Consider the following 27,942-nt stretch of genomic DNA (forward strand, 5'->3'; position numbering starts at 1 on the left):
AAAGAGGAAAGGCCGTTTGCACGAGATGCACTTTTGATTGAAATTACCTTTTTAACTTCGTGTGAGCTCCGCCTCTGGTATGTGCTTTTGAATGTGAACAAAAAATTATTCAACAAAGTGAGTCACGTGTCTGGTAAGTGGTGAGTTTGAGCAAAATGTAGCAATGCTTCATTAGCAAGTTGTCAGGGCTAGCAGAGAAGATGGTTCAATTAGGACGAGGCGAAATGCGGTCAAATAAAAGTCCGAAATGTTTGCAAAAATCGTTCTGTTTGCTTTATGCAATATGCAGATATACCAAAATACAAGGAGGCAAAAGTCTAAACAAGAAAAAAAAAAATTTTGTTTTAAACATTTGAAACAAGTTTACGTTCATTGTGACCTTATCGTGCAAGACAAACCTTCATCATTTCCATCTTGTCGTTGCAGAGGTTGGAAGTAGTTGAACATGTCTGTTGTTGACATTGTAACGTATCTCCTCCCTACCTCCATCTTGGAGATCGCGATCTTTTGCGCTTCTCTCGCTGTCATATCAGGGGTGTGCCAACATATCAGCATCAACCTCTTCGGTTCGAAGCCTCAGATTGGTAGAAGCCCGCCCGGTCTTATCCCTTGGCCAGTAATTGGAAATTCCCCCTTTTTGGGAGATCAAGCACACAAAACACTACACAAGTGGGCGCAACAGTACGGGCCGGTCTTTCGGGTGAAACTGGGGGGGATAAACGCGATTGTCCTGAGCAGCATGGAGACCGCGCGAGCCGCGTTCATCACTCAGAAGCACAAGTACTTTGGCCGGCCAGTCTTTCCCTCTTATAAACACGTCTCTCGCGGTCAAAGTGTCGTCACAAATGACGTCCAGACTCAAGGTGACCAATGGTCAAGGAACAAGTCAGCAGTGATACGTCATCTTCACAAACTGTCGACGTCAGTTTCCAGACTCGATCGGATGAATGACGTCATCACAAAAGAAACGATACGCATGATTAAGCACCTCCAATCACTGTCCGCCACGAAGCCCGCACGTCCGGAAGACACCATCAGGATGTCGGTGGCCAACACGGTGTGCTCTGTATGCTACGGGAGAAGATATCACTATGACAACGAGGTGAGAAGGTATTCAATAACTGTGCGACTATGGGGTGAGTTACCAAACAGGTTGAATCTGATTTATAACACACATTGTTTAACAAGGCACTGGACAAGTAACCTGTGTGACATTCTCCAAACAGGGGAATTTTCAACAGATTCACGTAATTGTTCGTGTCCAAAATACGTCACAGTCAAACCCCTGCAAACAACTTGGGTAATTCCCGGACTATTTAATTGAGGATGTTGCAAAATCTTGAGCCGAATCAATTGAAGAATTTTCGATAAAAACATCAATTGTAGAGCGGACATTGCTTCATTGTTTGAGGCTAATTGTAAAACAAAATTTCTTGCTTCTCGTTGGTTCGGCTCGGTAGCTTAGTGGTTAAAATATTCGCCTCTGAATCGTTAGACATGGATTCGATACCCTGTCCGGTTATACCAAAGATTTTTTAAAAGTGGCACGGAATCTTTATCCTACTTGATACTCAGCGAGAGATTGTATTCAGGGCGATCATGTAGCACCAGCTGCGCCTATACTGCTGCACTGACACTGTCTGTTTTGCAAACCGCTAAAAACAACACACATTTGTTATGGATGCAGTGATGTATAAAATAAACATCATATTTTACATCATAGGAATTCCGACGACTTCTGAGCATGAACGCGGAGTTTGGAAGGATAATAACCGCCATCGTGATCGTAGATTCTATGCCCTGGTTGCTCGTGAGTGGTGACGTCAAAATTTATCAAGTTTTGATCAATTTATGATTGTGATTGAACTGATAAGTTTAATCGCTTTAAAGATAGAGTTTGAGTTCCGATGAAAAATTGAACCAAACCGAACCGTAGGTTATATTGCTTTAATGTGATTTTGTTGTATTTTGCATTATTTTTTCGTTCTTTGATGCTGATAAATCCATTCCCCCGATACAGTCCGCCCCGTTAGCCCAGTCTTTAAGCTCACGACTCAAAATCAAGCAGTGCTGGTTCGACTCTCGGGGTGTGCGCTTGAGCAACGCACGTTAAGGACTGCTCTCCATTCAGCGGCACCTAATGGATGGAATAATTCCCTGGCAGCAACACTTCAATAATCAGAAACTTCACTCTGTCAATTTCGGTAACCAGCCCTGCGTCAGTGGTTCAAAGCCTCTACAAGTATGCGAAACTACTAGGAATAACCAATCAAGACTTTGTCAGTCCGAGGATAAAGATTCAACATCAAACCAGTCCTAGTTTTTACAATAAATCCGACACTTTTCCTCAGCTTGGTTCTAACACATTGTCTCTGTTGTGTCCTTGTGAGCTACCTACCTTCATTCAACTCGTTGTCAAAACAGGGCTGTTGGGTTGACATGGTGGCGGTTTCACTTGTGTATTCTTCCTTTAACCAAATATTACCTTTGGGAACATTTTTGCTATACGTGCAATTTCCACTGGTTAATTTATTTTTGGGTGGATTGGACGGGGCTTGGCGAAATGCCCCCATTTCAATTTGTGGCACATTTGTTTCCTTTGATGATGAAGAAAAAGTAATGCTGATACAAAGTCACAAAAATGACCGAAAAAGGACAGTACTAGATTTGCTACAATGGGTTTTAAAGGTTTGCTGATGAAGTCGGAGCCACTTCCACGACACAAACTGTTTGAGGGGAGTGTCAGAAGACGCGCATAAGGTCAACGGTTCGATCCCCTCTAAGAGCGGAATGGTTTTAGACTTTTGAGAGTGAGAATTAAGATTGACGTTTATTGACCAAATCTTTATCAACCATCAAACTAATTCATGATTAAGGTTATAAAAAACATAAAATCGAAGAGTTTCGTAACATTAAAGTTACTAATAGGCTATACTCGCTCAATTTTTTTTGCAGCGTTTTAGTTGTGAAATCCACAATTGAGCGAAACCTCTTTTTGACGAAAATCGCTGTCAAAACATGAAGCAGGCTTTTAGCTGCTAAATTCAAATTTTATGCAATTTTAGGATTTTAAAGAATTTATCATGGCCACCCGGAGATGCGGCCTGATTTGTCACTTTTTGCAGATTTTGATTACAGCTACTGCTAGTGCTTGACTGACATTTTTTGAGATGTTTTTACTTTTTGCGGTTTCCTAATGACAAAAAACTTTTTTGTTGCCTTGGGGAAGCAATAGCAAATGAGAAAAAGTAAGTTGAAAAACGCAAAATCAGACTGTTATTGAAAATTAACAGTCTGACTAAAATCTTCAAAATCAAATTTTCTTTGTTTTTCAACATGTGAGGATGTTAAAACCTATTGTGTTATCTGGGGAAAAGAATAAAGAAAGCGTAAAATTCTAATTTTTAGAAAAATTTATTTAAACGTTCGCCCAAAGTTAGAAAAACCTGGAAATTTCTGCAAAATGTGACAAATCAGGCCGTATCTTTAGGTGGCCATGGATTTATAGATGCAAAAAATTTTAATTTTTGCTCTTAAGGTCAAAGTTCGCCGCGTTTGAAAGGTTTTTATCTAAAAGTCAAATGAGCAGACAATGAAGCAACCCATGTTGGTCTTGGTTCAACCAACCACTCGTGAAAGGTTAAGGACTCAACGCGTGATGTGAAGTCGTGATGCGCTTCTGCTCCATCGATTGTCTGCTCCGCCTTTTCACATGCTTCCTGTCCTCATCTAATTAACAATGGCTGTTGGTTATTTCGGCGTCATGCATGAGCGCGTTTAAAAGTAGTGTTGCTATTTCTGTTGTTACAATACACATACCATTCGTTAGTGCGCACTATGGGGAATGACGTAGGTATATTAAAGCCTTCTTAACATTTGGCGTCTGGGACTTAGGTTTTAACAATCATGTGCTAATGTGGAAATACTTAAATGCAAATGTAATTGAAGTGTAGCAATTGCATGCTGCAACCATTCACTTTTCTCCTTCCACCCAAAGTGCAACCATCACCTTTGCAAATATAAAAAGCTTCCAAATCCAACAAATTTAACAAAACACATTTGAAGATCAATAACGAATATGACGCTATTCAGTTGTTCAACGTCACCAGTGACGTAGCACACGTTTGTGACTAGCGAGGAAAAGTGGGGCCAAAACTCAAATGGACCAGCGATTGGCCTGGCCGTATTTTTGATGCATTTTCTTTATTTTTTTACAAAAACGTTAAGCTGAAGATCCCGGTTCCAACTCGGCGCTCCACGAGTTAGTTTCGTGCTGCTGCAAGTAATTCAAACAAACTTTGTTGATTCGATAAAATTATTACTGGCTTTAGTTTCTTCTTTTCTTGGATTTCACTCGAAACCACCTCTTCACTGAACTTTGTAATGCGTGCTCACTGCTCACTGAACTAACACATGCGTGCTCACAACTCAAACCTGACCTTGAAAATTTGTTGAAAACCTTTTTATTCATAATATTCCCAAACTAACCATCTACGGGTTTTACATGCGCGTATTCGAAGGTTTATTTTAAAAGGTTCATCTTGTGATTTGCAAAATGTTGTACATTTGTTTGACCTGTAAATTCGCGATTCATCGTCATCATCGCGACTGGCAACACTCGGTGGAGAACTTGTATAGTGCGATAGTTCGAATGTTGTTTGTTGCTTCATAGTAGAAATCAGCACGTCGCTAACTCTGGACTTTAGAGGTTGGAGGCGCTTTTTTACACGAATTGCTGTCGTAAAAGTGGTCCTATGGAAAATAGTCTCAACTAGGGACGTTACCAAATGTCGTTGTCAGAGATGAGTTGAATAGGGCCTGAATGGGACCTATTTCTTCATTTTTGTGGAAGTTACTTAATTTAGAATTTGGGCCGAGAATTTACTTATTTAAACCATAAACAGACAAAACTAAGCAACAACACTACAATTAACATTATCAAAAGAAAATACTTGCTCGCATGATGTGAGTTCGACAAACATTGGTATGACCACGCGACATTTGGAGACGAGAGTGAGAGAACATCTGAATTTAGCAAATTTTAAAACAGTGCAATTAAAGATCATATTAGAAACTGTCAATTGTGTTCAAACAATAAACCCTCATTGGACTCCTTCGAAATTGTTCGTAAGTGTTTGTCCGAGTTCGACACCAAAATTCACGAGGCATTGATCATCAAATCTTTCAACCCAGGGCTCAACAGGCAATTATTTGCTGGCGGAACTTCCTATCTTTTAATAGTTTTTGATTGAATTGTCACGTCTTGTGCTTCTCGTATTTTTACTTTGTTTGTGCCACTATCTCGTGTTGTGCTTCTGTCCATCTTGCGTAATCTGCTTGGGTAATTCTTCTCTGAGCAATTAATTTTACCTCTCAAATACTTGACCGGTTGTGCCTCGTAATTTTTCAGTTATCATTTTGTGTGAGCAGGTTAAGCAGTTTCTCAAATGTTTAGATTTGATCATATTTTTGCTGTGATGCTGTATGATTCTTCAGTATTTCTTTTAAAATATTTGTTTTATAGGCTTGAAAAGGGCTGTATGACTAGCCGAAAACGTTTGCTTATTGTTTTTTGTTTTTATAATGTTAAATGTAGTGTTGTTGCTTAGTTATGTTTGTTTATTTAATTTTGATGCAAATTACTAGCAAGAGATGGGAGAAATTTACAGGCCTATGTGTCTCTGCACCTGACAAATACGACCCAGTAACTTTTGAATAATTATCTTGATCTTGCCTTGAGACAAGTACAACATATGATAAAAATTTGCACAAAAGTTGCTTCATCTTGTGGCTGGTTGTAACTTGATTGTGGGCCATAGGGCGGCTGCCCTGTGCATTGTGCAATCATGCGTATCATCTTCGGGTGTTGTTTTAGCGAAGTTAATTAATTTGCATCCGACCTAGCGTTGCAACGGGTCAGTGGTCGAGTTGGATTTGTTCGTCCCACTCAGAGTCAAGTTTCTGGCGGTGAAACTAACAATATTTTCAATGACGTTGCAAGACTGACTTTTCTGAAGTTGTAAACATCAACTTATCAAGATCAAACATGTAGCGGAATTTATACAAAAATCACTGCAGGCTGGCAATCTCAGCTGCCGCAGAAGAGTTAGGTAAACGCGCCTATTGTGACGTTGCAATAGCAGACCTGAGTGTGGGAACGATCTTACCAACCTACGTTTTTCAAATTTTGAGTCAATGCTAAGTTCGTGTGGTTTAAATTATTATCAAAGTAACTCTCCGTAAAAAAATTTATTTAAAATGAAAAAGTTGAATTTGTCACACCGATCCATATCGCTGAGTACATGGTTTCGGTAGCTTCAAAATGTAACATATAGCCTACTTGTCTCAAAAACTCGATTTTTTTTACTTTGATGATTCAAGTCTTTTATTATCGCAACAATCAAACCTAACAGCCAGACGACATTTAACATAATAACATGACAATAAACTGAAAATTACAAACGTTTTCGGCCATACTCATGTTAGCCCTTTTCATCACCTTTCATCACCTCTCTACCAAAATTGTATTGAAACAATTTCGAAAAAAACAATCGAATTGTCAAAGGTGCAGCCGCGATCCAATCATTGACATCGGCTGCGTAAGAATCAAATAGTCGTTCACTCAGCGACTTATCTCGCGCGGTTTTAGTCATCTTTACTGTTTGGAGAACAATAACGTTCTTGTCAAGATGTTTTCATCGATTCCCGATGTAACGATGTCCAAAGACGACCTGTCAATCATCTCTGCACAAACAGAACCAAAATTAGTGACAGCTGCTCGTCTCTTGTTTTTTTAATAAATCGATATTTAATGTTAAAGGGATGCATCAATGGATTGCGAGGTAGTTTGTTTGTTCTTTCAAGTTTTGTACAAGAATATAAACCCGTAAAAGCATGGCAACCACCAGCCAAAACGCGTGGAGCGAATTGTGATGATATGTTTGTATCTAGTAAGGTAGCAATTTAAATCTACTTGCGTTGGGGACTAACGGATACCTCGTCGTACAAAGACAATTTGTGTCGCGAATTTGCTTTGTTGCGTCATAAAAGCTTCGAAATTGCATCTTACAAAGAACTCTTGGATTGTTAATTGTTTTGATAAAATCTAACAGTGCAGGAATCTCCGAATCAATGACACGTTATAGCGACCATAGATTTCTCCTCATGCAAAACTGATGACCAAGATTGTCGCTGGGATGGCATTACTAAGTATAATGGATGGAGATTATTTGCAAAAAAAAACTGGCAAAGGGCCAAAGATGGAGCCGCTCGAAACAAAAAAAATTTTAAAATATTTTTGAATTTTTTTATTTCAAGACAAAGTTCGTTGTCTTGATGTTATTTCGAATCAAATTTTTCTGGAAGAATTTCAACCCAAAATATCGTTTCGGACAAACATGACCAAGGGTGACAAACATGACCAAGGGTGACAAATATGACCAAGGGTCCCCTAATTAAAAACTGCATCACTCTTCGTCAATCGCAAATTTAGCTGCTAAGTTTGTGTCCAAGTTGAGATCAATGGACTCTGATGGTCATTCTTCCAGAATCAAATCTCCAACTTTCTTACTGGCTACCCAACTGGCGGGTTTTGCTTGCTGGCTAGAACTATGATGCTGTACTACGTCACAATCACGTGATCCAGTTGAAGTGAAACAAATTCTTTTTGAAACATTCGTTTAAAAATGGGAGGTGCAACACTACATCCCACAGTATTCGTGTGTTGTTACTGTTAAATTGTTGACGTATAGTTTTCAAGTCCATTTACTGTCATCATATTTGCACCTTTTAAAAAACACAGACTCGTATTTTCTTTGACAAAAACCTGCAACACTTTTCAAATCAGACCAACAAAAAATCGCTGACATTTCCCAAATGGTTTTAATCAGATTACCATCAAAAAATGAGCTGTAGTTTAGATGAAATTATGATAAAAATTATTTCTTGCTGTTTGCTTCAACTGAAACTATAAAAAGTTGTTATCTTGAAACAAATCAGTTGATGATGAAACAAGTTTGAAGCTGTTTGTTGAGCTGTGGTTGGACGTCTACGGAGAAGTTGCGGTATTTCAAAATAGCAAAACAGGTTTTGTCAAAACCAACACACTGTACTTCTGGCTTGTAGGCTATTGGTTTCAAATTTCGATATCAAATAATTAAAATTGGACTTACCGCATTGGATATTCAACAAGAAATTAGGTTGTTTCAGACAATTTTCTACAATATTTTTATTTTTTTCAGAACTTTTCAAAGTATCAAAAACTCATGGACGAATTTATTGTAGTGAACAAGATGCTTGATGAGTGGACTTGGAAAAGGTGAAAAACACAAGCGATTAGATCAGATTTATTTAGTAAAATTTTGTTATAATTTTAAGTGAGATACATGAATAAACGAAAAAATTCTATCTAAAGCTATTTCTAAAATAGTTCTCTTGATTTCACAAGAACGCAAGAATGTTTGGCTCAGTACCATCCGGGATCGGAGAGCAACTTGGTGGAGTCGATGACATCCGAGTCCCTGGAGAAGGACGAATGCGATCTTGATCAGCTGGAAAAGGAAAAAATTGTGACGATATCTGCGCTGGTGGAAGATGTATTTGCTGCTGGTTGGTAGTTCTTGCTGCTAACAATAGCGTATTGTTTGAACACAATTGTCAACATTGTTGTCAATATTCATAATTATTTAAGTAGCCTCATGGCCACCTGGAGATGCGGCCTGATTTGTCACATTTTGCAGATTTTGATTACAGCTACTGCTAGTGCTTGACTGACATTTTTTGAGATGTTTTTACTTTTTGCGGTTTCCTAATGACATAAAAACTTTTTTGTTGCCTTGGGGAAGCAGTAGCAGATGAGAAAAAGTAAGTTGAAAAACGCAAAATCAGACTGTTATTGAAAATTAACAGTCTGACTAAAATCTTCGAAATCGAATTTTCTTTGTTTTTCAACATGTGAGAATATTAAAACCTATTGTATCATCTAGGGAAAAGAATAAAGAAAGCGTAAAAATCTAATTTTTAGAAAAATTTATTCAAACGCTCGCCCAAAGTTAGAAAAACCTGGAAATTTCTGCAAAATGTGACAAATCAGGCCGTATCTTTAGGTGGCCATGGTAGCCTATATCAAAATTAGTTAGTAGTCCACTGAAAACCTTAACAGCCTCTTTGAATAGGAATTTTATTGGAATAAGTTCTTTCTGACGATCCTATCGAAGTGAAACAGGATGGGTTTTTAGTGAACTAATAACTAATTTTGATGTAATTCGCTCTGCTTGGCTTCTTGCTTGGCATTGAGCACTTTTTATACCATGTATAGTTTAATGCAGCCCATAAAATATCGCGACAATTTTGCATGAATCTGTTCGGTAATTTGTAGTACCGTAGGTGGTTGTCTCCTTCATTGTGAGCAAACAAGGTGAGGTGACTGAATACATTCAACCCCTAATGCTTTCCAAATGCTGATGACGTCAGCTTGTAGGGCCCAACTGCCCAACTATGACGTGATTGGTGAGGAAGTGGGATCGGTGGCAATCTTTAACCATCATCCTGCGATATTATATCAATGCCATTTCTCAGCACGTATCTCATAACAGAAACTCTTCAAGTTCGGTCTTGATTTTAATTTTAAAAATAAATAACAAGCTTTATTACGTCACAATTTATTTGCTTAGGTCAGCATACGTCATCAGCCACCTTCTTTTGGATCCTTAATTATCTCCTCAAGTACCCGGATGTTTTGAAGCGGATGCAGGAAGAGCTGGATGATGTGGTTGGAGAGAGACTTCCTCAATACTCCGACAAGAACAATCTTCCTTACCTTGAAGCTTTCTTTCATGAAGTTTTCCGTCATTCGTCTCTTTTTTCCGCCACCATTCCTCATCAGACCTTGGAAGACTCTGAAGTTGCCGGTTACCACATTCCAAAAGGAACAATGGTCATCTTTAACCAATACACCATCAACCACGATGAAAAAGTTTGGGGAAACCCGGAAGAGTTTGATCCGACTCGATTCCTCACCAAGATGAACTCCGGAGGATGGAATCTAAATGAGGATCTGGTCAAAATGTACGCCGTGTTCTCTATGGGATCAAGAAAATGTCCAGGAGACAGAACAGCCATGAGGTGGCTCTTCTTTGCTACATCAATTTTGGCGCATACTTGTGAGTTGACCTCGGACCCTGATCTTCCTCCCACAATGGACGCAGCGTACAACCTGGTCTTGATGCCTCATCACGTCAGTTTGAAACTTAAGGTGGTGCACGACAGAGGTGTGGAAGATCTTGCTTGAATTTTTTACCAAAACAATGTTGCTTTGTATGTTTTAACACTGAAAATCTCTCCTTTTCTGTTCTCCTGTTGCCCTTTGTCACTCCACTAAGGCGTTCCCAACACATTGAGTAAGTTAAGCAAGTTAAGAATATAAATTAACTTTCATGAGGCGCTTGCAACACTTCACTACCACCTTCTACAAATATTTAAGTCACCCAGAGTCATTGGTGGATTCAGGGGTGTAGGGTGGGGGGACGATTGTTTTGTTTTGATGAAATCATACAGTCTCTCCCCTTCCTAAGGCTAATCCCTGGATCTCTTCCTGTGTAGAGTAGATTGTATTGCGCACTTGAAGCTTTGAAATTAAGCGGTTAGTTGTTCTGTATAGTAATATTGTTAGCCGATTGCACTTTTGATTTCTGATTATTATCTGACTTTATTAATCCATAGCAACTGACATCTTGTGTTTATTGGATGAGTTGAAAATTCACAATGTTTGTTGATACATCGAATGTTTGAAAGTTCAATTTTGAAAATTGCTTTTATTGAAACCAGTTACAAATTTTCTGTTTATATCGTTTCCGATTTTTCTTGACACTGCTAGTCTGCTACTGTTGATACAAGTCCACCAGGAACGATCTTATTATTTAAACTTGTGCTTGAAAGATGAAAGATGATGAACATTGGAATATGAACATTGGAATGAGGATAGACTACTTTGGTGCAGGCAAAGAAAATCGCGCATTGTCCATCACCATGATGTTTTATGAACAAACAATCGATATTTGTTTACGATCAGAGTTGATTTACCTCTTTTTTATTTTCAAAAGATTTTAAGCAAATCAGGTTTGCTTTGTCGCCGCTAGGTGCCAGACTTGATTTTTAACATGTCATCGAAAAGATTTTTAAATTTTTGACAAGGATTTTTGTTTTATTGTTGAAATTGTCATTTTTGTCTTTGTTTCATTCTATCAAGTTTATATGAAGTCTTTGCTCTTTAAATTTGTTGGGTTACATGATCGCCAAGATAAAGATTTTCTTCTTTTAAAAATATTTATCACTCGTCGCCTGTTTGTACAAAGACAAAAACCTCTGCTGCCGATTGTAACAAAATCAATTCCACATTCGATGCTTTGATGACAACGCGAGCAAAAATATAATGAGATTTTTGAAATTTTGAATTGTCAAGCCAATCGTCCAGATGCAGCCTACTAATACAAAACTGATTTCAACTTCAACAAAATGTGTTTAGAAGGCAGAGACTCCAAACTACTTGATACTGCAAGGATAGCGCGGTAATCGCTAAATATCCATTTTTCCAAGTGATGTTGGCGAACTATCAAGGATTCAAGGTGGATATTTTTCAAGAGAGGGAGTATTTTCTGAAAGGATAAACTACCGGTATTTTCCTGTTAGATATTTTCCAGCCAGGACATTTTCTATATGGATACTTTCTGTATGAATATTTTCCTGCATTGATATTACCTATGACTTACATTTGAATACCACAATCGGTAAAACGCCCGACTTTGTGGGTGCAGAAACGACACGGTCATAAAACGGTGGTCGAAGGCTTGCGTCGGTGGTCCAAAACTTTACAAGTAGGCCTATCTGAAACTTCCAAGATTATGCTTGCAGAAAAATTTTCTCGTTTCTAGGATAAACATTCCTATAATAAGTTATATTCAATCGATAAAACCTGCTGAGAGGGGATTCGTCAAATTAAAGTGTTTCCAGATGACCATTGGCCTACCCTAAAGGCCTAAAATGTATGTAGAATTCAAATCTCATATGTAGCCTACTTATTTTTGGCTAGCTCATAATTCTATCAAAGCTTATTCGTTAAATTTAGTCTAAAATCTGCAAAACTCCACCTCATATATTTCCTTAAAGTGCCCCTGACAGGTGGGATCTAAGTATAGTAACTTTTTAAAGCATTTCCTAGCGCAGAATTACACTTAGCGAGCTTTTTAATCTTAACCTCGTAGCTCGACTGGTTAGGGCGTAATTTAATCAAACGACTGCTCCGCAGCGCCACCACAGGCGAAACTCCATATTTCACTGCTCTGGGACGACTTTGGTGGTATTACGTCATCCTAAGTGGACGTCGTTAGCAACGGATGAAACAAACGCTTCCTAGATGTAATTGGTGGATCACAGTTTGGTCGGAGTTGGTACAAGCGGTTGCTTTTTTCGAAGATTTATTGTTTTTTGCAGTTTAATAAAACTGTACTGGATACGTTCCTACAAAACCTAAAATATACTTTAAGTGAAAAATGAAGAAATCGTACGAATCATCATTCATATTTAATTCATCATCACTATTCAAAAATAAATAAAAGTTCTCTCTCTCTCTCATAATGTGCCTTCAGTTGGCCATTGAAATCCTGTGTAACGGCCATCTGGATCTGGAAAATTGTTTCGGATTCGCCAAACAATGCATGACGGCATCACAATCCGCTTGTTGCTTCCGAGAGCATCACCTTGTAGTAAGTTATACACTCCAACACATACCTGTAGGCATTTTTACTTTAGTGGTATTAACAAAATCATCTTCAGTGAAGTGAACATATACGACTAGTTTTGTATGGCCCATCCCACTTTCGAACACTTGAAGAAAACTTTGATCATTTTCTTCTCAGTACCTTGTTTTGTGGGAAAAGAAAGCACACGGTCTTTGTCACTGACAATGTCACATAAACAGCAATTTGTAGGCATTGCCTCAACCATAAATCAAAGGTGCTGTTTGTGAAATACTGTTGTTACACTGCAAATGGCTATAGCCAGATTAGGACAAATAAAAAAGTATGAAAATTGTAGCCCTATGAAACTGCAATTTCAATTGAATTGAGATGCTGTTTGATAAAAGTAAACTCAACCTATTTGATCGAAACCTGATAGTAATAATAAGTTCACTTTTTCATTTCGGTAATTCTTAATTTGCACATGATTTAGATCAACAGAGCCCCACACATTCACGTTTTGCAGTAGCCGTACCATTTGTTTGTTTATCTTTATCCTGCATTGCGGGAAAGCGGACTTGAGCGCTATGCATCGGTGTATGCCTTCCGACATACACCTGACCCACGCTGCAGCCGACGGCAATGTCTGTTTCCGGTTGTCTACTTTACTTATGACTTAAATTTGGTACTACCCATTACTCGAAATCGATCACTAGGTAGAGGCAATTATCGTTAAGTTTCTTGCCCAGAGAAACAACAGCAAGTGCGGGTGGCTGGAGTCGAACATGCAGGCTCTCGACTGCGAGCCCAACGCGCTAACCACTCGGCCACGGCTGCCGAGTGGTTAGCCATACTTTACCAAGTCATCACAGAGAAAGAATGTATCCTTCCCGCTTACTGTGACGTCACAGCGGTGTTGCCGTTTTTATTGTCGCAATTGAATGAGTGCCAGATTCGCCGATGTCAACGAAAGTTTGCAAGCGTGTAACTTAGTAGCCTGTTGATATTTTTTACGATTTGCTCGTCAGGAAAGTTTGTTAGTGTCATCTTTTTGGTATCTTAGGTAAATTTAGCGAATTTATTTTCCTGTCAGAGGCACTTTAATTTGTTTTGCCAAAGGCCGTAAAAAAAAACAGGCAATAATAGGCCTTAAGACCTTAATGTTGATATTCTGGTTCATTTGTAGGTTAGGCTACTTTATCACCCCAATTTCAAAACATATTTTTCAAAACAAATTCTTTTCAGAACAAACCAATCTCTAAATAAGTGTGTAGGCTGGAAATATGCGTCATGGCTTAGATTATTCCTCCACTGCCACTCCATTTATGATAACTAAGTTACAGTTTACGAAGCAGCAATTCATTTTTCCGGACTTCTGATTGAACCGAACAAGGTCGCTTTCAATGCTTCACATGAAATCAGAGCTTTCGATGTAAACCAAATTTTTTTTTTTTATAAAAATCTGACATAACCACAGGCGTGCGAGCCAAGGGAATTGGTTCCCTGTGTTGTTAAAAAAAGTTGTAGCCTAAATTTGGCAAAAAATCTGCAATTGTTCGAGCAGAAGCTATTACGGGGCACAAAAAATAAAAATTGCGTCAATTAGAACGATTACAAATTGTAACCAATCAAATATGTAAAACTTTTGTTTAGCTCGATCTTATTCAGTTCAGTTCAGTTTGTTTTTATTTCTGACCACCAGAACGAAAAAAACAAACAATATATGACAAACGGTTATAGGCAAATTGTTCGTAAGCAATTGTTCGTAAAGCAATTGTTCGTAAACTGTTTTTCGTAAAATGAAATCCGTAAAACAATTCTTCGTAAAGCATTTCTTCGTATACATCAAATTTTAACTGCATGCACGAAAAAATGCTTTAGGAAGAATTGTTTTACGAAGAATTAATTTTACGAACAATTGTTTTAGCCTACGAACAATTGTTTTAGCCTACGAACAATTGCTTTACGAACAATTGCTTACGAACAATTTGTCCGACACCATGACAAACATAGCAGAGGTCCAAAAAAGGCAGAAGCGACAAAACGCGGACGTTTAGCGTGCAACACCATGTAAGAGTTATGTTGTCGATCTGGAATCGTGGGAACAACTTGCTAGTGACAGATCAATCTGGAAAAAAGAAAACTAGAGCTACAAAGAAAAGAAAGCTACAAATTTTTTCGAAAAGACAAAAAGAAAGGGCGCAGAAGAAACAAAATTGGGTTACATGTTGGGTTACATGTAAAATGGAAATGTAACATGTAACATGTAGGCTTGGTCACAGCGGTAAACCATAATCTCTTCGTGGGAAAATTTTAACATAAAGTTCCCGAATCCGTTCGTCTGTATATAATGACCGAAGAAACACACACTTGAACTTCTTTTCAAACAGTGTATTTCTGTAAAATTAGCCCGCGGCTATCGAAATTGAGATGCAATGCGTACACCTCTAAAACTGTCACTACGATACAGATTACTTGGATAAAAGACGGAGAATTTGTCCAGCTAGCAAGCACCAAATAAACCAGTTAAATGTGCGACCGACTTCCAACAAACAACTTCGAGAATGAATCAGAAAAATTTGTGATAACTCAAAGGCGACGCAACATTTCATGTTTAAACCGGTTTCAACAGGATTGACACGAGTCTTACGGACGATGGTGCAATTTTGGCTCATGTTTTAGGAATTTCCATGACGTAATATTCAGTAGACCCGAACGGTTTCTACATGACGTTTGACCAGGCGAACAACCGTCTGGAACATAGCGGCCCCTAGTTATGACAGTCTGACATGGCATAACTAAAAAAGAATTGACGACAATTGTGAGCCAATGAATAAAAACACATGATACACAAATTGTTTGAATCACTCACGTTTAAGTTAATACGCAAATACAAAGGGCATGCAAAGAATGAACAGCAATAAGAATAAACACGACGATACATGAAATTGGTACCATAGGTATTAGGTACACGCAAAAATGATGCTATATACAATGATTGCGATAATAACCGACTGTTCTGGGCTCAGACAAGTGTCGGCCACCGCAGACAAAACCAGGCTCAAACCCTAACACTTAGGTGTTCTTTACGGGGGCGAGGCACGAAATATCCCTCAACACATAGTCTACTTTCACTTTCCCCGTACTCTCATCATAGTTGCAGACGGCAACTTTAGCTCTACGAACCACAGGCTTCCCTTTCCTAATTTGTGGAACTACCTCATGCACCCTCCCAAGTTGATACTTCCCACGTTTACCAATGTCCTGGAGAGAACCTACCACTACAAGTTGACCAGGCTCCAAATTCTCGGCCATTTTTAGCCATTTTTTCCGGCCCTGAAGACCTGGCAAGTAAAAATCGATCCATTTACTCCAAAACTGCTGAGAAAGTGACAAATTGAACCGATAATCCCTTCTTAATTGGTCACGATCATGTGGTTGCCCAACAGCACAGTATGGGTCTAAGTATGGGGTTAAAAGTGAGACAGGGGTGATGACAGTAAAATCCCTAGGGTCGTCACTCAAAGGTACCAAAGGGCGTTCGTTCACGATCCGAACGGCACTGCCTGTATACGTAAGCAGTTCAATAAATTTGGGCTTACGAATTGAAGAGTCCAAAATGTGAAAAAATGCAATTTTAAATTGTTTAACCATTGCCTCCCAGGCGCCACCTTGCGCCGGAGCATACGGAGGTATAAATTCCCAGTTTATCTCTCTCTGTCTCAGGGCGTTGTGAAATTCAGCTGATCCTATCAACTCGGGTAACTTCTTAGATGCTGCCTGAAAGGTACTTCCATTGTCGGAATAGATAGCATTAACCTGCCCACGTAAATCTGTAAACCTTGTAAAGGCAAGTAAAAAATCACTCAGCGACAATGACGTAACCAGCTCAACATGAATAGCGCGAGATGCCATACATGTGAACAAGAGTCCCCAAGCTTTTTTGTGACTTCTACCTTCAACGAAAGTTAAAGGTCCAAGATAGTCTAAGCCGCAATCAAAAAAGGGTTTCCTATGCGCAGTTGTGCGAGACAAAGGTAAATCAGACATGAGCTGCCTTATAGGTCGAGCTTTCTCAATCGCGCATACACCACAGTCATTAAGATACCTCTTCACGGAGGCATTACAATTAGCGATCCAAAACTTCTGTCGCGTAGACAACAAAGTGTGCTGTACTCCACAGTGCGCATTTCCATTATGATGCGACAGTACAACAAGCCTAGTGAAGGGGTGCTTCGAAGGCAAAACAATCGGATGCTTTGCTTCAAGAGAGATCTCGGGAGAATTACTTAAGCGCCCTTCAATGCGGATTACACCAGCGTCATCTACACAAGGTCTGTACTTTTTAAGTGAACGTAATTCTTTGAAGCGTTCCTTCTCACGTTGCGAAGCGCCAACACTACCTCGCTTTATCACTTCCTCAAGGGCATCCGGCGATCGTTTGGTCATTAAATGTACCACATCGCCATACACGCTCTTCTGAACAAACTTCACAGCCAACTCTGAAGCACTGTTAGGATAAGATGCATCCAGTTTTGGCTTCACAAAGCTACGCTTTCTCGTTTTACAGCACAAAAATTCAACAAAAGCAACCAAATAAGCGATTCTCTTTTTCATAACATACAAAGAAGGTGCGGCCTCGATCAATCTGTGAAGACCACCCTGTCCAACGTCAAGCGACTCCTCTTCGTCACGAAGATATAGGCTATGGACAGGTACTGGAGTGGCATTTTCTACAGATGGAATTTCCTCACACTGGTAAAGAAGACTAGAACCATTTAACCACAACTCTCGAAATTCCTTCTTTGTAATAAGATTTGGCCTTGTGCCAACATCAGCTGGGTTCATATCGGTAGGGAAAAAACGCCAATCCTGGGCTCCAGACAACAATAAAATATGCTCAACTCGACGCGTAATAAACTTATTCAAACGTAAATCAGGGTTTTTAACCCACTGCAAAACAGTACGAGAATCACACCAAAAATACTTAAGGCAGTCGGGCATCTTCAATGCCTCGTAGGCCTGCTTCACGAGTCTTGCTGTATTCAAAGCGGCAACAAGCTCTTTCCTAGCTATCGGCCAAGAAAACTGATTTTTTACAACAATGGTAGATTTACCCAGAACGAAAGACACACTCGGAACTCCGTTAACCAGTCTACGTAAGTAAACAACAGAAGAGAAAGCTTGATTCGAAGCATCACTAAACCCATGCAATTGATATGAAACAATATCATCCGGACTGCACACACCAGAGTTTGCAAAATACCATCTCGGTAACGAAAAATCCTTAAGCAGGTCCAAAGAGCGAAGCCACGACTCCCACTCTTTAACAAAGCTATCAGGGACCTCGGTGTCCCAATCAAACTTGTCTATCGCCAATTGCTGAAGTATAAGGCGTGCTTTTAGAAAAAATGGCGCTCCAAAGCCTAGCGGATCAAAATTTTGTCCAAGCTGACTGAGCATACTTCGGCGCGTGTGTTTAGCTAAGGGCTTTAAGGAACATGCGATACGCATCTCGTCAGACTCGGTTTGCCACACACAACCCAATGTCTTCGCTGATGGCAAAGTCATATTTTCAGTCTGAAAGTCAATGTCACGAATCAAAGGTGAAAGCATCTCATTATCCAAATTTGACAAGACAATCATAGCCTCCTTGTTAGCACTCCACTTACCAAGTTTAAACCCACGGCTATCAAACAAAGCAATTGATTCATGAGTGATTTGCTGAGCTTCCTCTAAGCTATCAGCCGAAAATATAAAATCATCCATGTACATATTATTTGCAATATTGCAGAGAGTCAATTCACCAGCACTGCTGGGATTCTGCTCGATCATTTTCTTTATAGCCAAGCAAGCGATATACGGGCTACTCTTTATTCCCCAAGGGTGTACACAAAAACGAAATGGTACCATCCTACCATTTTCAAGGTCATCATCTTCAAACCACAATATACGAAACAAATCCCTTTGCGACTCAGGTAACTTTATTTGAAAGAAGCATTTAGTCACATCAGCCATGAGACCAAATCTACCAAGCCGAAATCTAGCCAAGACATCTACCAGAGGGTTTAACAAGTCAGGACCCGAAAACATTACATCATTAACACAAGTTCCTCGGAATTCAGACTTGCCATCGTAAACAATGCGCTTTTTTAATTGTGACGTAACAAAGTACGGTAAATACCATTCAAATCCCTTGACATTTCCTGCTTCACCAGTACGCTCAATATAGCCATTTGATTTAAGATCTTTCATGGTGTCAGTAAGGAAATCACGAAGTTCAGGTTGTTTTAAAGCTTTCTTCCTTAAAGCAGCAACTCTATCTGACGCCAACACAAAATTGTTAGGTAGACCAATATCTTCCTTCAACGGAACAGGTATCTCAAATCGACCATCTTTCAACTCAATATTCGGTTCAACAAGTTCTCTAGCCAACTTATCATTGCGAGACAATTCACAGGTTTCATTTTGCAACGTCAAATCCTGAATGACTTTATTCAGGTCTGCTATTTCCATATCGCGAGACTCAATTCTACGCTGAAAGCCAGAGATGACATCCGACTCTGAAGACGTCTGCACTCTGCACACTTTAGCAACGCTTTCAACTAAGGGTGACTTACCACCACAAACCTACCAACCGAGAGGACTGAGTAAAGCATGCGGTTCACTACGATTTTCACCAACACGCTCTTCTTTTGCACACATCAAATAAGCGTTGTCGTTGCCAATCAGTACATCTACAGTACTACAATCATTCAAATGAAACATATTCACGTCATGAAAATGACGGAAACCATTTAAATCTTGTTTATGCGGTAAAGTTTTAACATCGTCAGCCCAAGCTGGGTTAACCACCGAAGTTATATCACAAAACAGTTCATCTGTCTCTAACGACTGGATGTTGAGTTTGACAAGGTCAGCACAAGTAGCTTTCTGACCAGCCAGGGTATCCATTTTAAACGACGCTTTATCGTACGGTTTAAGATCAAGTTCACACACCAAGTCACTCGAAACAAACGTCAACTGCGAACCAGGATCATGCTGACAATACACCAACTTCGATTTGCCAGTCATTGGATTCAAAACACGAGCAGCAGTAACGCGGTTAAAGGCTGCTTTAACATTTCCAATCTTAACATTACGCACAGGAACTCTGGCACGAGCATCATCTTTCCCAACAGAATCCAGAGAATCATGTGACGTCACATAAAAATCATGCAGAAGAAAATAGTGTTTCCTATCGTTGTTAGGCCCACACTTACGACAGTTATTTGCATGAACGCAATCCCTAACCATATGCTGGCGCAAACAATTCAAGCATTTGCCAGCTTTCACAATGACATCTCTCCGATCTTTAGGTGTCAAGCGCAAAAATTCTTTACAATTAGACAAAAAATGATATTCAACTTGACCACGTGACGAACAACAAATGCATGCCGGTAGGTTTTTACGTCTGGCTTCACCACCGCGCGGTGCGCCAACAACAGTCGAGTACTGCGAACTCCCTGACATCCCATCATCGTGGGGTTTTACGGACGTCTGCCTATAACCGGACATGAAGGCAATTTTCCTTTGCCAAACTTTTTAAAATGCTGCGACTCACCAGAATCGCCCATTAGCATAATGCTAAAATCAGTCGACTTACGCGTTTCCTCTCGTACAACAAAATCGAACAAACTCTGAAAAGTGGGCTCATTAGTGCCACCATACTGATCACCTAAAAAATCAAGATAACGCTGCTTAGCGTCAAACGGGAGTCGCTTAGCCAAATCCAAAACAAAACGTCCTTCCAATTTGTCACGCTGACCATAAGCTTGCGCGTAAAGCAAACACTGCGACAATTCATCTTTAAACTCTTTCAGATCACTGGAAGAGGTCGAAGTCAATTTGCTACCATAGCGATACTTTCTAATTTCTGGTTCTGCGAAAAGACCTCCACGAACCCCAAAACGCTGGGACAAGCGAGCTAACGACATTTCTATCCTGTCTTCCTCTGACAAGCCAGGGGTGTCAGAAACCAAATTAGCAATCGTTTGCGCAGCTGTTCTAACACAAGCTGCTTGTAACAAAGTCAAACAAGTCCCCTTAAAGGGCGAAGCTGCCATTAAGGCCGTAACACGATTTTTAAAGAAGACAAATGGCATATTATTACCATCGTAACCAATCAAGGCCGCCTTATCGAAAAACGTCCTACTATTTTGGTATTCAAAAAAGCAATCCTGCTGTTGAGAACTCGATTTAGCGGGAGAAGACAAGCTATATCCCTTAAGGGGCTGAGTGGGCTCAGTCACATGCACAGCCCGACCACGATCCTCACACACGTTAAAATCAGGAGACGCAATACGCCTCTCACAATCACCCAAATTACGTGTAGCTGGGCGATCAAAACCTAGCGGCGCAGAAAACTGTGAAGGGGGCAAAGCATTACTACTAATGGCGGCCCCGTGACCTGTACGCTCTGGGGGAGGAGTTCGGTTGTAATTCGCAGACCTTGGCTCTACAGCATTCGGAAGACCCTTAGCCGCGGCCCCGAGACCTCCTGAAACAGCTGGAAAACGTGTGGATTGCCCTGGTCCACTCACAGGTTGAACGGGCGTTTGGAAAAGGTTATGTAAATTAAACTGCGATTGATGTTCATTTCTGGAATGCCTAGAAGAGCCCTTCTTAGAGCTACGCCGAGATCCCACCTCTGATCGATATTCAGCTAAAACTACCTCTTTACGTTGTTAAGCCCTCAACTGAGCGTCTTTGAGTGCGAACTCAGCAGCTCTCGCAGCTGCCTCAGCTCGAATGGCCTCAGCTCTCGCGGCAGCCTCAGTTCGTATGGCCTCAGCTCTCGCGGCAGACTCAGCAGCTCTCGCTTTGGCCTCAGCTCTCGCGGCAGCCTCAGCTCGAATGGCCTCAGCTCTCGCGGCAGCCTCAGCAGCTCTCGCTTCGGCCTCAGCTCTCGCGGCAGCCTCAGCTCGAATGGCCTCAGCTTGTATCTGGAGCTCCTCTCGTCTTAGCTGCAGGTTAATTTGTGCCACTATCCGAGACGAAGTCATAGACATCCTAGTGCTTACATTTGAGGCGCTATCCTCAGGATGTATGTCAGCATCCAACATATCTGAGAACTCACTTTCTTTTTGTTCAAAGTTATTTTTTAACGAGTTAAATTCGGGGTCTACCCTATCACGAAGTTCTGCCAAGATCGCAGAGTTAAAGATTTTAGTCAAAAGAGCATGGAAATGCCGTAATTCCTCTTCTAAAGTAGATAACTTAGATCTAAAAATTAACAGTTCCTGCTTATCACTCAAAGAACCTAGGGCTACAGAAAGTTTCCCAATTTGAGTCAAAATATCCCGTCTAAGATGCCGGGCCTCTCGAACTGACTTAGCCTCATCGTTAATGGGTCCCTCCCCAGAATGGCCTGCCCGACCGCAAAGAACATCATCAGGCTTAAACTCAGTCGAGTCTACGGCGGTCGAGTCCTTGTCGCCACCGAGTGTAGACATATTAAATGTTGGGGCTAAATTTAACAATTAAAAAAAATTAAGTTACACAAACACACAAAATTATTAGGCTACAGTAGTTATAAAAAACTTAACTGCAAAGACAGTAAAAATACAAAAAAGAATTTAAATGCACGATACCGTAGCTGTACGAGTATGAAGTCCTAAAGTCCACAAACTTGCTTGGATTCTTCCACTTGAATCTACAAGCACAGATGGATTGTCTTTAATCTTCTTTCTTGCCAATGAATGTCAAAGTTCTTTTTCTTCAGTACCAAACTGAGAAGAAATGTCTTTACTTTTCTTTGCTTCTGTAAGAGTGTAGACTACCAACCAACAAATCTTCTTTTATTATTTCTTGTACTTCTAATTAGTTCTTCTGCACTAGCTGACAACAAACACGTCGTTTATTTTTATGCCTTCAAGTGCTTCTTGGCCCACCAGCTAACAAGAACTCGTCTTTTATTTTTCTTGCTTTAATTTCTTCTTGACCTACCAACTGACAAGAACTCGTCTTTTATTTTTTATGGTCACAGCGGTAAACCATAATCTCTTCGTGGGAAAATTTTAACATAAAGTTCCCGAATCCGTTCGTCTGTATATAATGACCGAAGAAACACACACTTGAACTTCTTTTCAAACAGTGTATTTCTGTAAAATTAGCCCGCGGCTATCGAAATTGAGATGCAATGCGTACACCTCTAAAACTGTCACTACGATACAGATTACTTGGATAAAAGACGGAGAATTTGTCCAGCTAGCAAGCACCAAATAAACCAGTTAAATGTGCGACCGACTTCCAACAAACAACTTCGAGAATGAATCAGAAAAATTTGTGATAACTCAAAGGCGACGCAACATTTCATGTTTAAACCGGTTTCAACAGGATTGACACGAGTCTTACGGACGATGGTGCAATTTTGGCTCATGTTTTAGGAATTTCCATGACGTAATATTCAGTAGACCCGAACGGTTTCTACATGACGTTTGACCAGGCGAACAACCGTCTGGAACAAGGCTATACATGTAACATGTAAAAGGAAAATGAAAGTTACATCAACCACGCTCCCCACCCTCCATACAATGTGTTTTTTGTTTTGAAGACTACAACTGTATCCTTTTGATGTGGGTAGCTGAAAAATAAGCAATTATAGTCATATTGAATCTGAGTAATCCTTTTGTGAAACTTTCCACATCACCATTATGCAGATGCCCCAAAAAATATCTATAAAATTGTTAATTTCTTTAATTTGCACCTGGTTTGGTTTTGAATCTTTATCCTCGGACTGAATAAGCCGTTGATAGGTTATTCCTGGTAGTTTCACATACTTGTAGAGGCTCTTGACACAGGGCCGGTTACCGAGATTGGCAGAGTGAAGTTTCCGATTGTCGCCAACTGAGCGGACTGATTTACACCTGATTTACACCACTGTAGTGTATTGAAATGTGATTGTTATGTTATGCTTATGACCGGTTACCAGATTATCTTTTGGCAACCCTGGCAAGTATCCCGGAAGGACATTCTGTTGTCAGTAATTAATCAAAGTAGAAGTGCATGTTATTTCTGTATATAATACACCAGTAAACAGACAGAATATGACATTTGGCGACGAGGAAAATATTTAAATCTGTAGCCTATTAGTTCAAGAGGTCCAAGCAGACAGTGAATTGTTCTTATCGTGTTGTCCAAACTACTAGTGAGCATCATGAATGGAGCTGCAGTTACCTGTGAGGTGTCAGCTGTATTACCCTTTGATGTCAATGGTGATGCACAAAGCCAGGGACAACGTTGGAAGCGATGGAAACGGGCGTTTTCATTGTATATCACTGGAAAAGGTGTCACCAGTGATGAACAAAAACAGGCTCTGCTTCTGCATACTGCTGGTTTGGATGTGCAAGAAATTTATTTTTCTTTGGTTCCAGACAATGAAGGTAAAACTCTTCAAGAGACTTTAACATTGTTGGATGATCATTTTCTTCCTAAGGCTAATGTACCTTTTGAACGCCATGTTTTTAGGCAATTGATGCAAAAACATGATGAGCCGGTGAACAAATTTGTTTGCAGACTGCGACAACAGGCAGCTATGTGTGAATTTGGTGATTCATTGGATACCCAACTTCGTGATCAAGTAATTGATAAATGTCATTCCAATCAATTACGACGAAAGTTTTTGGAAAAAGGAGATGTGCAGTTAAATGATATATTAGCTATTGCTAGAGCACATGAAGCAGTTAATTCACAGGTTAAGATGATGGAAAGAAAATCATTAGAACCAAGCATGCAGCATGAAGTAAATTCAGTTCCTATACAAAGAAAGAGTAACATTAAGTCAAAACAGGGAAAAGACACACAAGAGTGTTTTGAATGTGGAATTATTTGGTCATTTCAAATTTGACAGGCAGTGCCCTGCAAGAGGGAAGAAGTGCAACAAATGTGGAAATCTGGGACATTTTCAAAAGAAATGCAGATCAAAAGTAAGGAATACAACACAGTTTTATCAACAAAGAAATGCAAAATCTAAAACCTTTTTAAAATCTAATGCCAATCAAATAGATAATTCAGGATTGGTTGAAAATGAATTTGGAGCATCAACTAATGTCTTTTCAATGAAAAGTTCAACACATGGGCTGTGCAGTGTAAGTTTAAACATTGGTGGTGTGTCAGTGGGAGACATGTTAGTTGATTCCGGTGCATCATGCAACATTGTGAACAAGCAAACTTGGGAATGGCTGAAGACATGTAATATTAATGCAACAACAAGGAAATTGGTCCAATACATGTAAATGGTGTTAAATCTGGTGCTAATAATGTTGAACCTCAAGTTGATAATGACATTGTGTCTAAGTATGATGGTTTATTTACTGGTGTTGGCTTGTTAAAAGATTATGAGTTAAAATTGCATATTGATGATTCTCTTAAGCCAGTAGCTCAACCTGTTCGAAGAATACCATTTCCGCTGAGAGAAAAGGTAGATGTGAAGTTACATGAATTGCTTGATGCTGATATTATAGAAGAAGTCCCAGAAGGACCATCAAGTTGGATCTCTCCATTGGTAGTCATACCTAAGAGTGATGGTGACATTCGCATTTGTGTTGATATGCGACAAGCCAATCAGGCTATAGTTAGAGAGAGACATCCAATTCCCACTGTTGAAGAACTGTTGTATCAACTCAATGGTAGTACTGTTTTCAGTAAGTTGGATTTAAAATGGGGCTTTCATCAGATAATGTTGGATGAAACGAGCCGCCATATTACAACATTTGTTACACATCGAGGTCTATACAGATATAAAAGGCTAATGTTTGGACTGAGTTCTGCTCCTGAAAAATATCAGAAAATTATTTGGGATTTATTGAAGAACTGCGATGGTGTTGCTAACATTGCAGATGACATTGTCATTTATGGAAAAGACAGGACAGAACATGACAGTCGATTACATGTGGTACTGGAAAAGTTGTTAAAATCTGGATTGACTTTGAATAAAACAAAATGTCAGTTTAGAATGTCAAAGCTTACATTTTTTGGACATGACTTGCACCAACAAGGGGTAAGTCCCAGTGCAGAGAAAATTGCAGCTATTCAAAAAGCACAACCTCCAACTTCAGCTAGTGAAGTCAGATCATTCATGGGTCTTGTTCAGTTTTCAGCTAAGTTTATCCCAAATTTAGCAACCATTGCAAGGCCTATACTAGACTTGACCAAAAAGACTGCAAAGTTTCAATGGCATAAAGCACACCAAGATGCATTTTTGAAACTAAAAACAGTGATCACAAAGGCTGATACATTAGCATATTATCGGAATGACTGCAAGACAAGAATTGTGACAGATGCATCTCCAGTTGGTCTAGGTGCTGTGTTGACTCAGTTACAAGATGGAGTGTGGAGAGTCATTTCTTATGCATCTCGAAGTTTGTCAGATGTGGAAAAGAAGTACAGCCAAACGGAAAAAGAAGCTCTAGGGTTGGTTTGGTCTTGTGAAAGATTCAATTTGTATGTATTTGGAAGACATTTTGAACTTGAAACAGATCATAAGCCCCTGCAATACATTTACACGAAGAAATCAAGACCATCAGCAAGAATAGAACGCTGGGTATTGCGTTTACAATCGTTTGATTTTAGTGTTATCTATAGTCCAGGGAAAACTAACATTGCTGATGCATTGTCAAGGCTAAATAAAGAGCCCTATGAAGAAAGCAGAGATTTAAAAGAACCTTATGATTATGTGAGATCTATTGTTCTTCAAAGTATGCCAGTCGCTTTATCTACAGAAGAACTTGAACAAGAATCAGCTGCTGATCCACAGTTGTCAGAAATTAGGGACTATATTCATTCAGGAAATTGGTCCAAGTGTACAGACACAAGCTTTTTGCATGTAAAAAATGAACTGTGTACATATGGAAACTTGTTGCTCAGAGGGACAAGACTCGTTATACCTGCTACATTGCGTGAAAAAGTGCTCAATTTGGCACACGAGGGTCACCAAGGCATTGTCAAGACAAAACATCGATTACGCACAAAGGTATGGTGGCCACAGATCGATGCTGATGCAGAAAAGATGTGTAAACTTTGTCACGGATGTCAAGTCACCAGCGACTTTTGCAGACCAGAACCAATTGCTCGGATATTGCCACCAAGTGGGCCTTGGCAAGATTGTGCAGCAGATATTCTTGGTCCATTACCAAGTGGTGAGAACATTTTAGTAGTGGTAGATTACTTTAGTCGTTTTTACGAAATTGCAATCTTGAAATCAATCACAAGCGAAAAATTGATTCAAGCGATTCTGCCCATGTTTTCAAGGTTTGGAGTACCTTACTCATTGCGAACTGATAATGGTCCACAATTTGTATCGAATGATTTTGAGAATTTTCTTGAAGAATATGGAGTAATACACCGCAAAACAACACCATTATGGCCTCAAGCAAACGGTGAGGTGGAACGACAAAATCGAACATTGTTAAAGGCAATCAAAGTTGCTCAAGTTGAAAAGAAAGATTGGCGGTATGAGATCAACAAATTTCTAATGGCATATCGTTCAACTCCGCAAGTTTCTACAGGTTCTACTCCTTATTATATGATGTTTCGCAGAGAAATGAAGTCTAAATTACCTGAACTGTGCCGAGAACCTCAGATCTTTGATGAAGGGATTCGAGACAGAGACTGGAAGGGTAAAATAGACGGTAAACTATATACTGACTTTAAGCGACGTGCTGTCGACTCAGATATTCGGGTTGGAGATGAAGTTTTGGTTAAAAGTCAAAAATCAAATAAACTTTCTGCAAATTTTGATAGCGCTACCCAACAGGTAGTTAGGAAGGAAAGGGGGGAAGTGACAGTACAAAACAATGAAGGGGTTCAATTGACACGAAATTCGTCGTTTTTTAAGAAATTGAACACCAGTGATGAAAATGTAAACTCACCTCCTGCGGACATGACCTTGAACGCTGATTCGAATGAGTCCTCAATACCTGTACGTACTCGTCCGACACGTAATGTCAGTAAACCTGCTCGCTTTAACGATTATGTAACTTGAAGTGACTAGAATGCAGACTTGTATGCCTATGATTCCTTTTGTTCTTTCGTTATAAAGACTAGCTCTGGAACGCATGTCTATTTGTTTAAACGTCATGTCAATTGAGTGGTAATCTATTTAATTGTTCGCCACTACAATTTCAAGATCAAAGTGTGAAAAGTAGAAGCAAACGTATTAGGCTAATCATGA

General features: G+C 39.7%; 1 protein-coding gene across 1 annotated transcript; it reads left to right on the forward strand.

The window, feature by feature from the left end:
* The first annotated feature begins 440 nt into the window (after positions 1–440).
* LOC145785410 (cytochrome P450 1B1-like) lies at positions 441–11,501 on the forward strand. The gene is made up of 5 exons (XM_082597067.1): positions 441–1,102; positions 1,724–1,810; positions 8,241–8,317; positions 8,447–8,607; positions 9,672–11,501. The coding sequence occupies exons 1-5, from the start codon at positions 446–448 to the stop codon at positions 10,286–10,288; spliced, it is 1,599 nt and encodes a 532-aa protein (XP_082453193.1). The 5' UTR covers positions 441–445; the 3' UTR covers positions 10,289–11,501.
* The last annotated feature ends 16,441 nt before the right edge of the window (positions 11,502–27,942 follow it).

This window comes from Aplidium turbinatum, chromosome 16 (assembly GCF_918807975.1).
Source record: "Aplidium turbinatum chromosome 16, kaAplTurb1.1, whole genome shotgun sequence".
Classification (NCBI taxonomy): domain Eukaryota; kingdom Metazoa; phylum Chordata; class Ascidiacea; order Aplousobranchia; family Polyclinidae; genus Aplidium; species Aplidium turbinatum.

Excerpts from the sequence above, each read along its gene's own strand:
- LOC145785410 (XM_082597067.1), top strand. The coding sequence starts at position 446 with ATGTCTGTTGTTGACATTGTAACGTATCTCCTCCCTACCTCCATCTTG. Across the intron at positions 1,811-8,240 it reads ATTCTATGCCCTGGTTGCTC|AACTTTTCAAAGTATCAAAA; the intron begins GTGAGTGGTGAC and ends TATTTTTTTCAG. Across the intron at positions 8,318-8,446 it reads GATGAGTGGACTTGGAAAAG|AACGCAAGAATGTTTGGCTC; the intron begins GTGAAAAACACA and ends TGATTTCACAAG.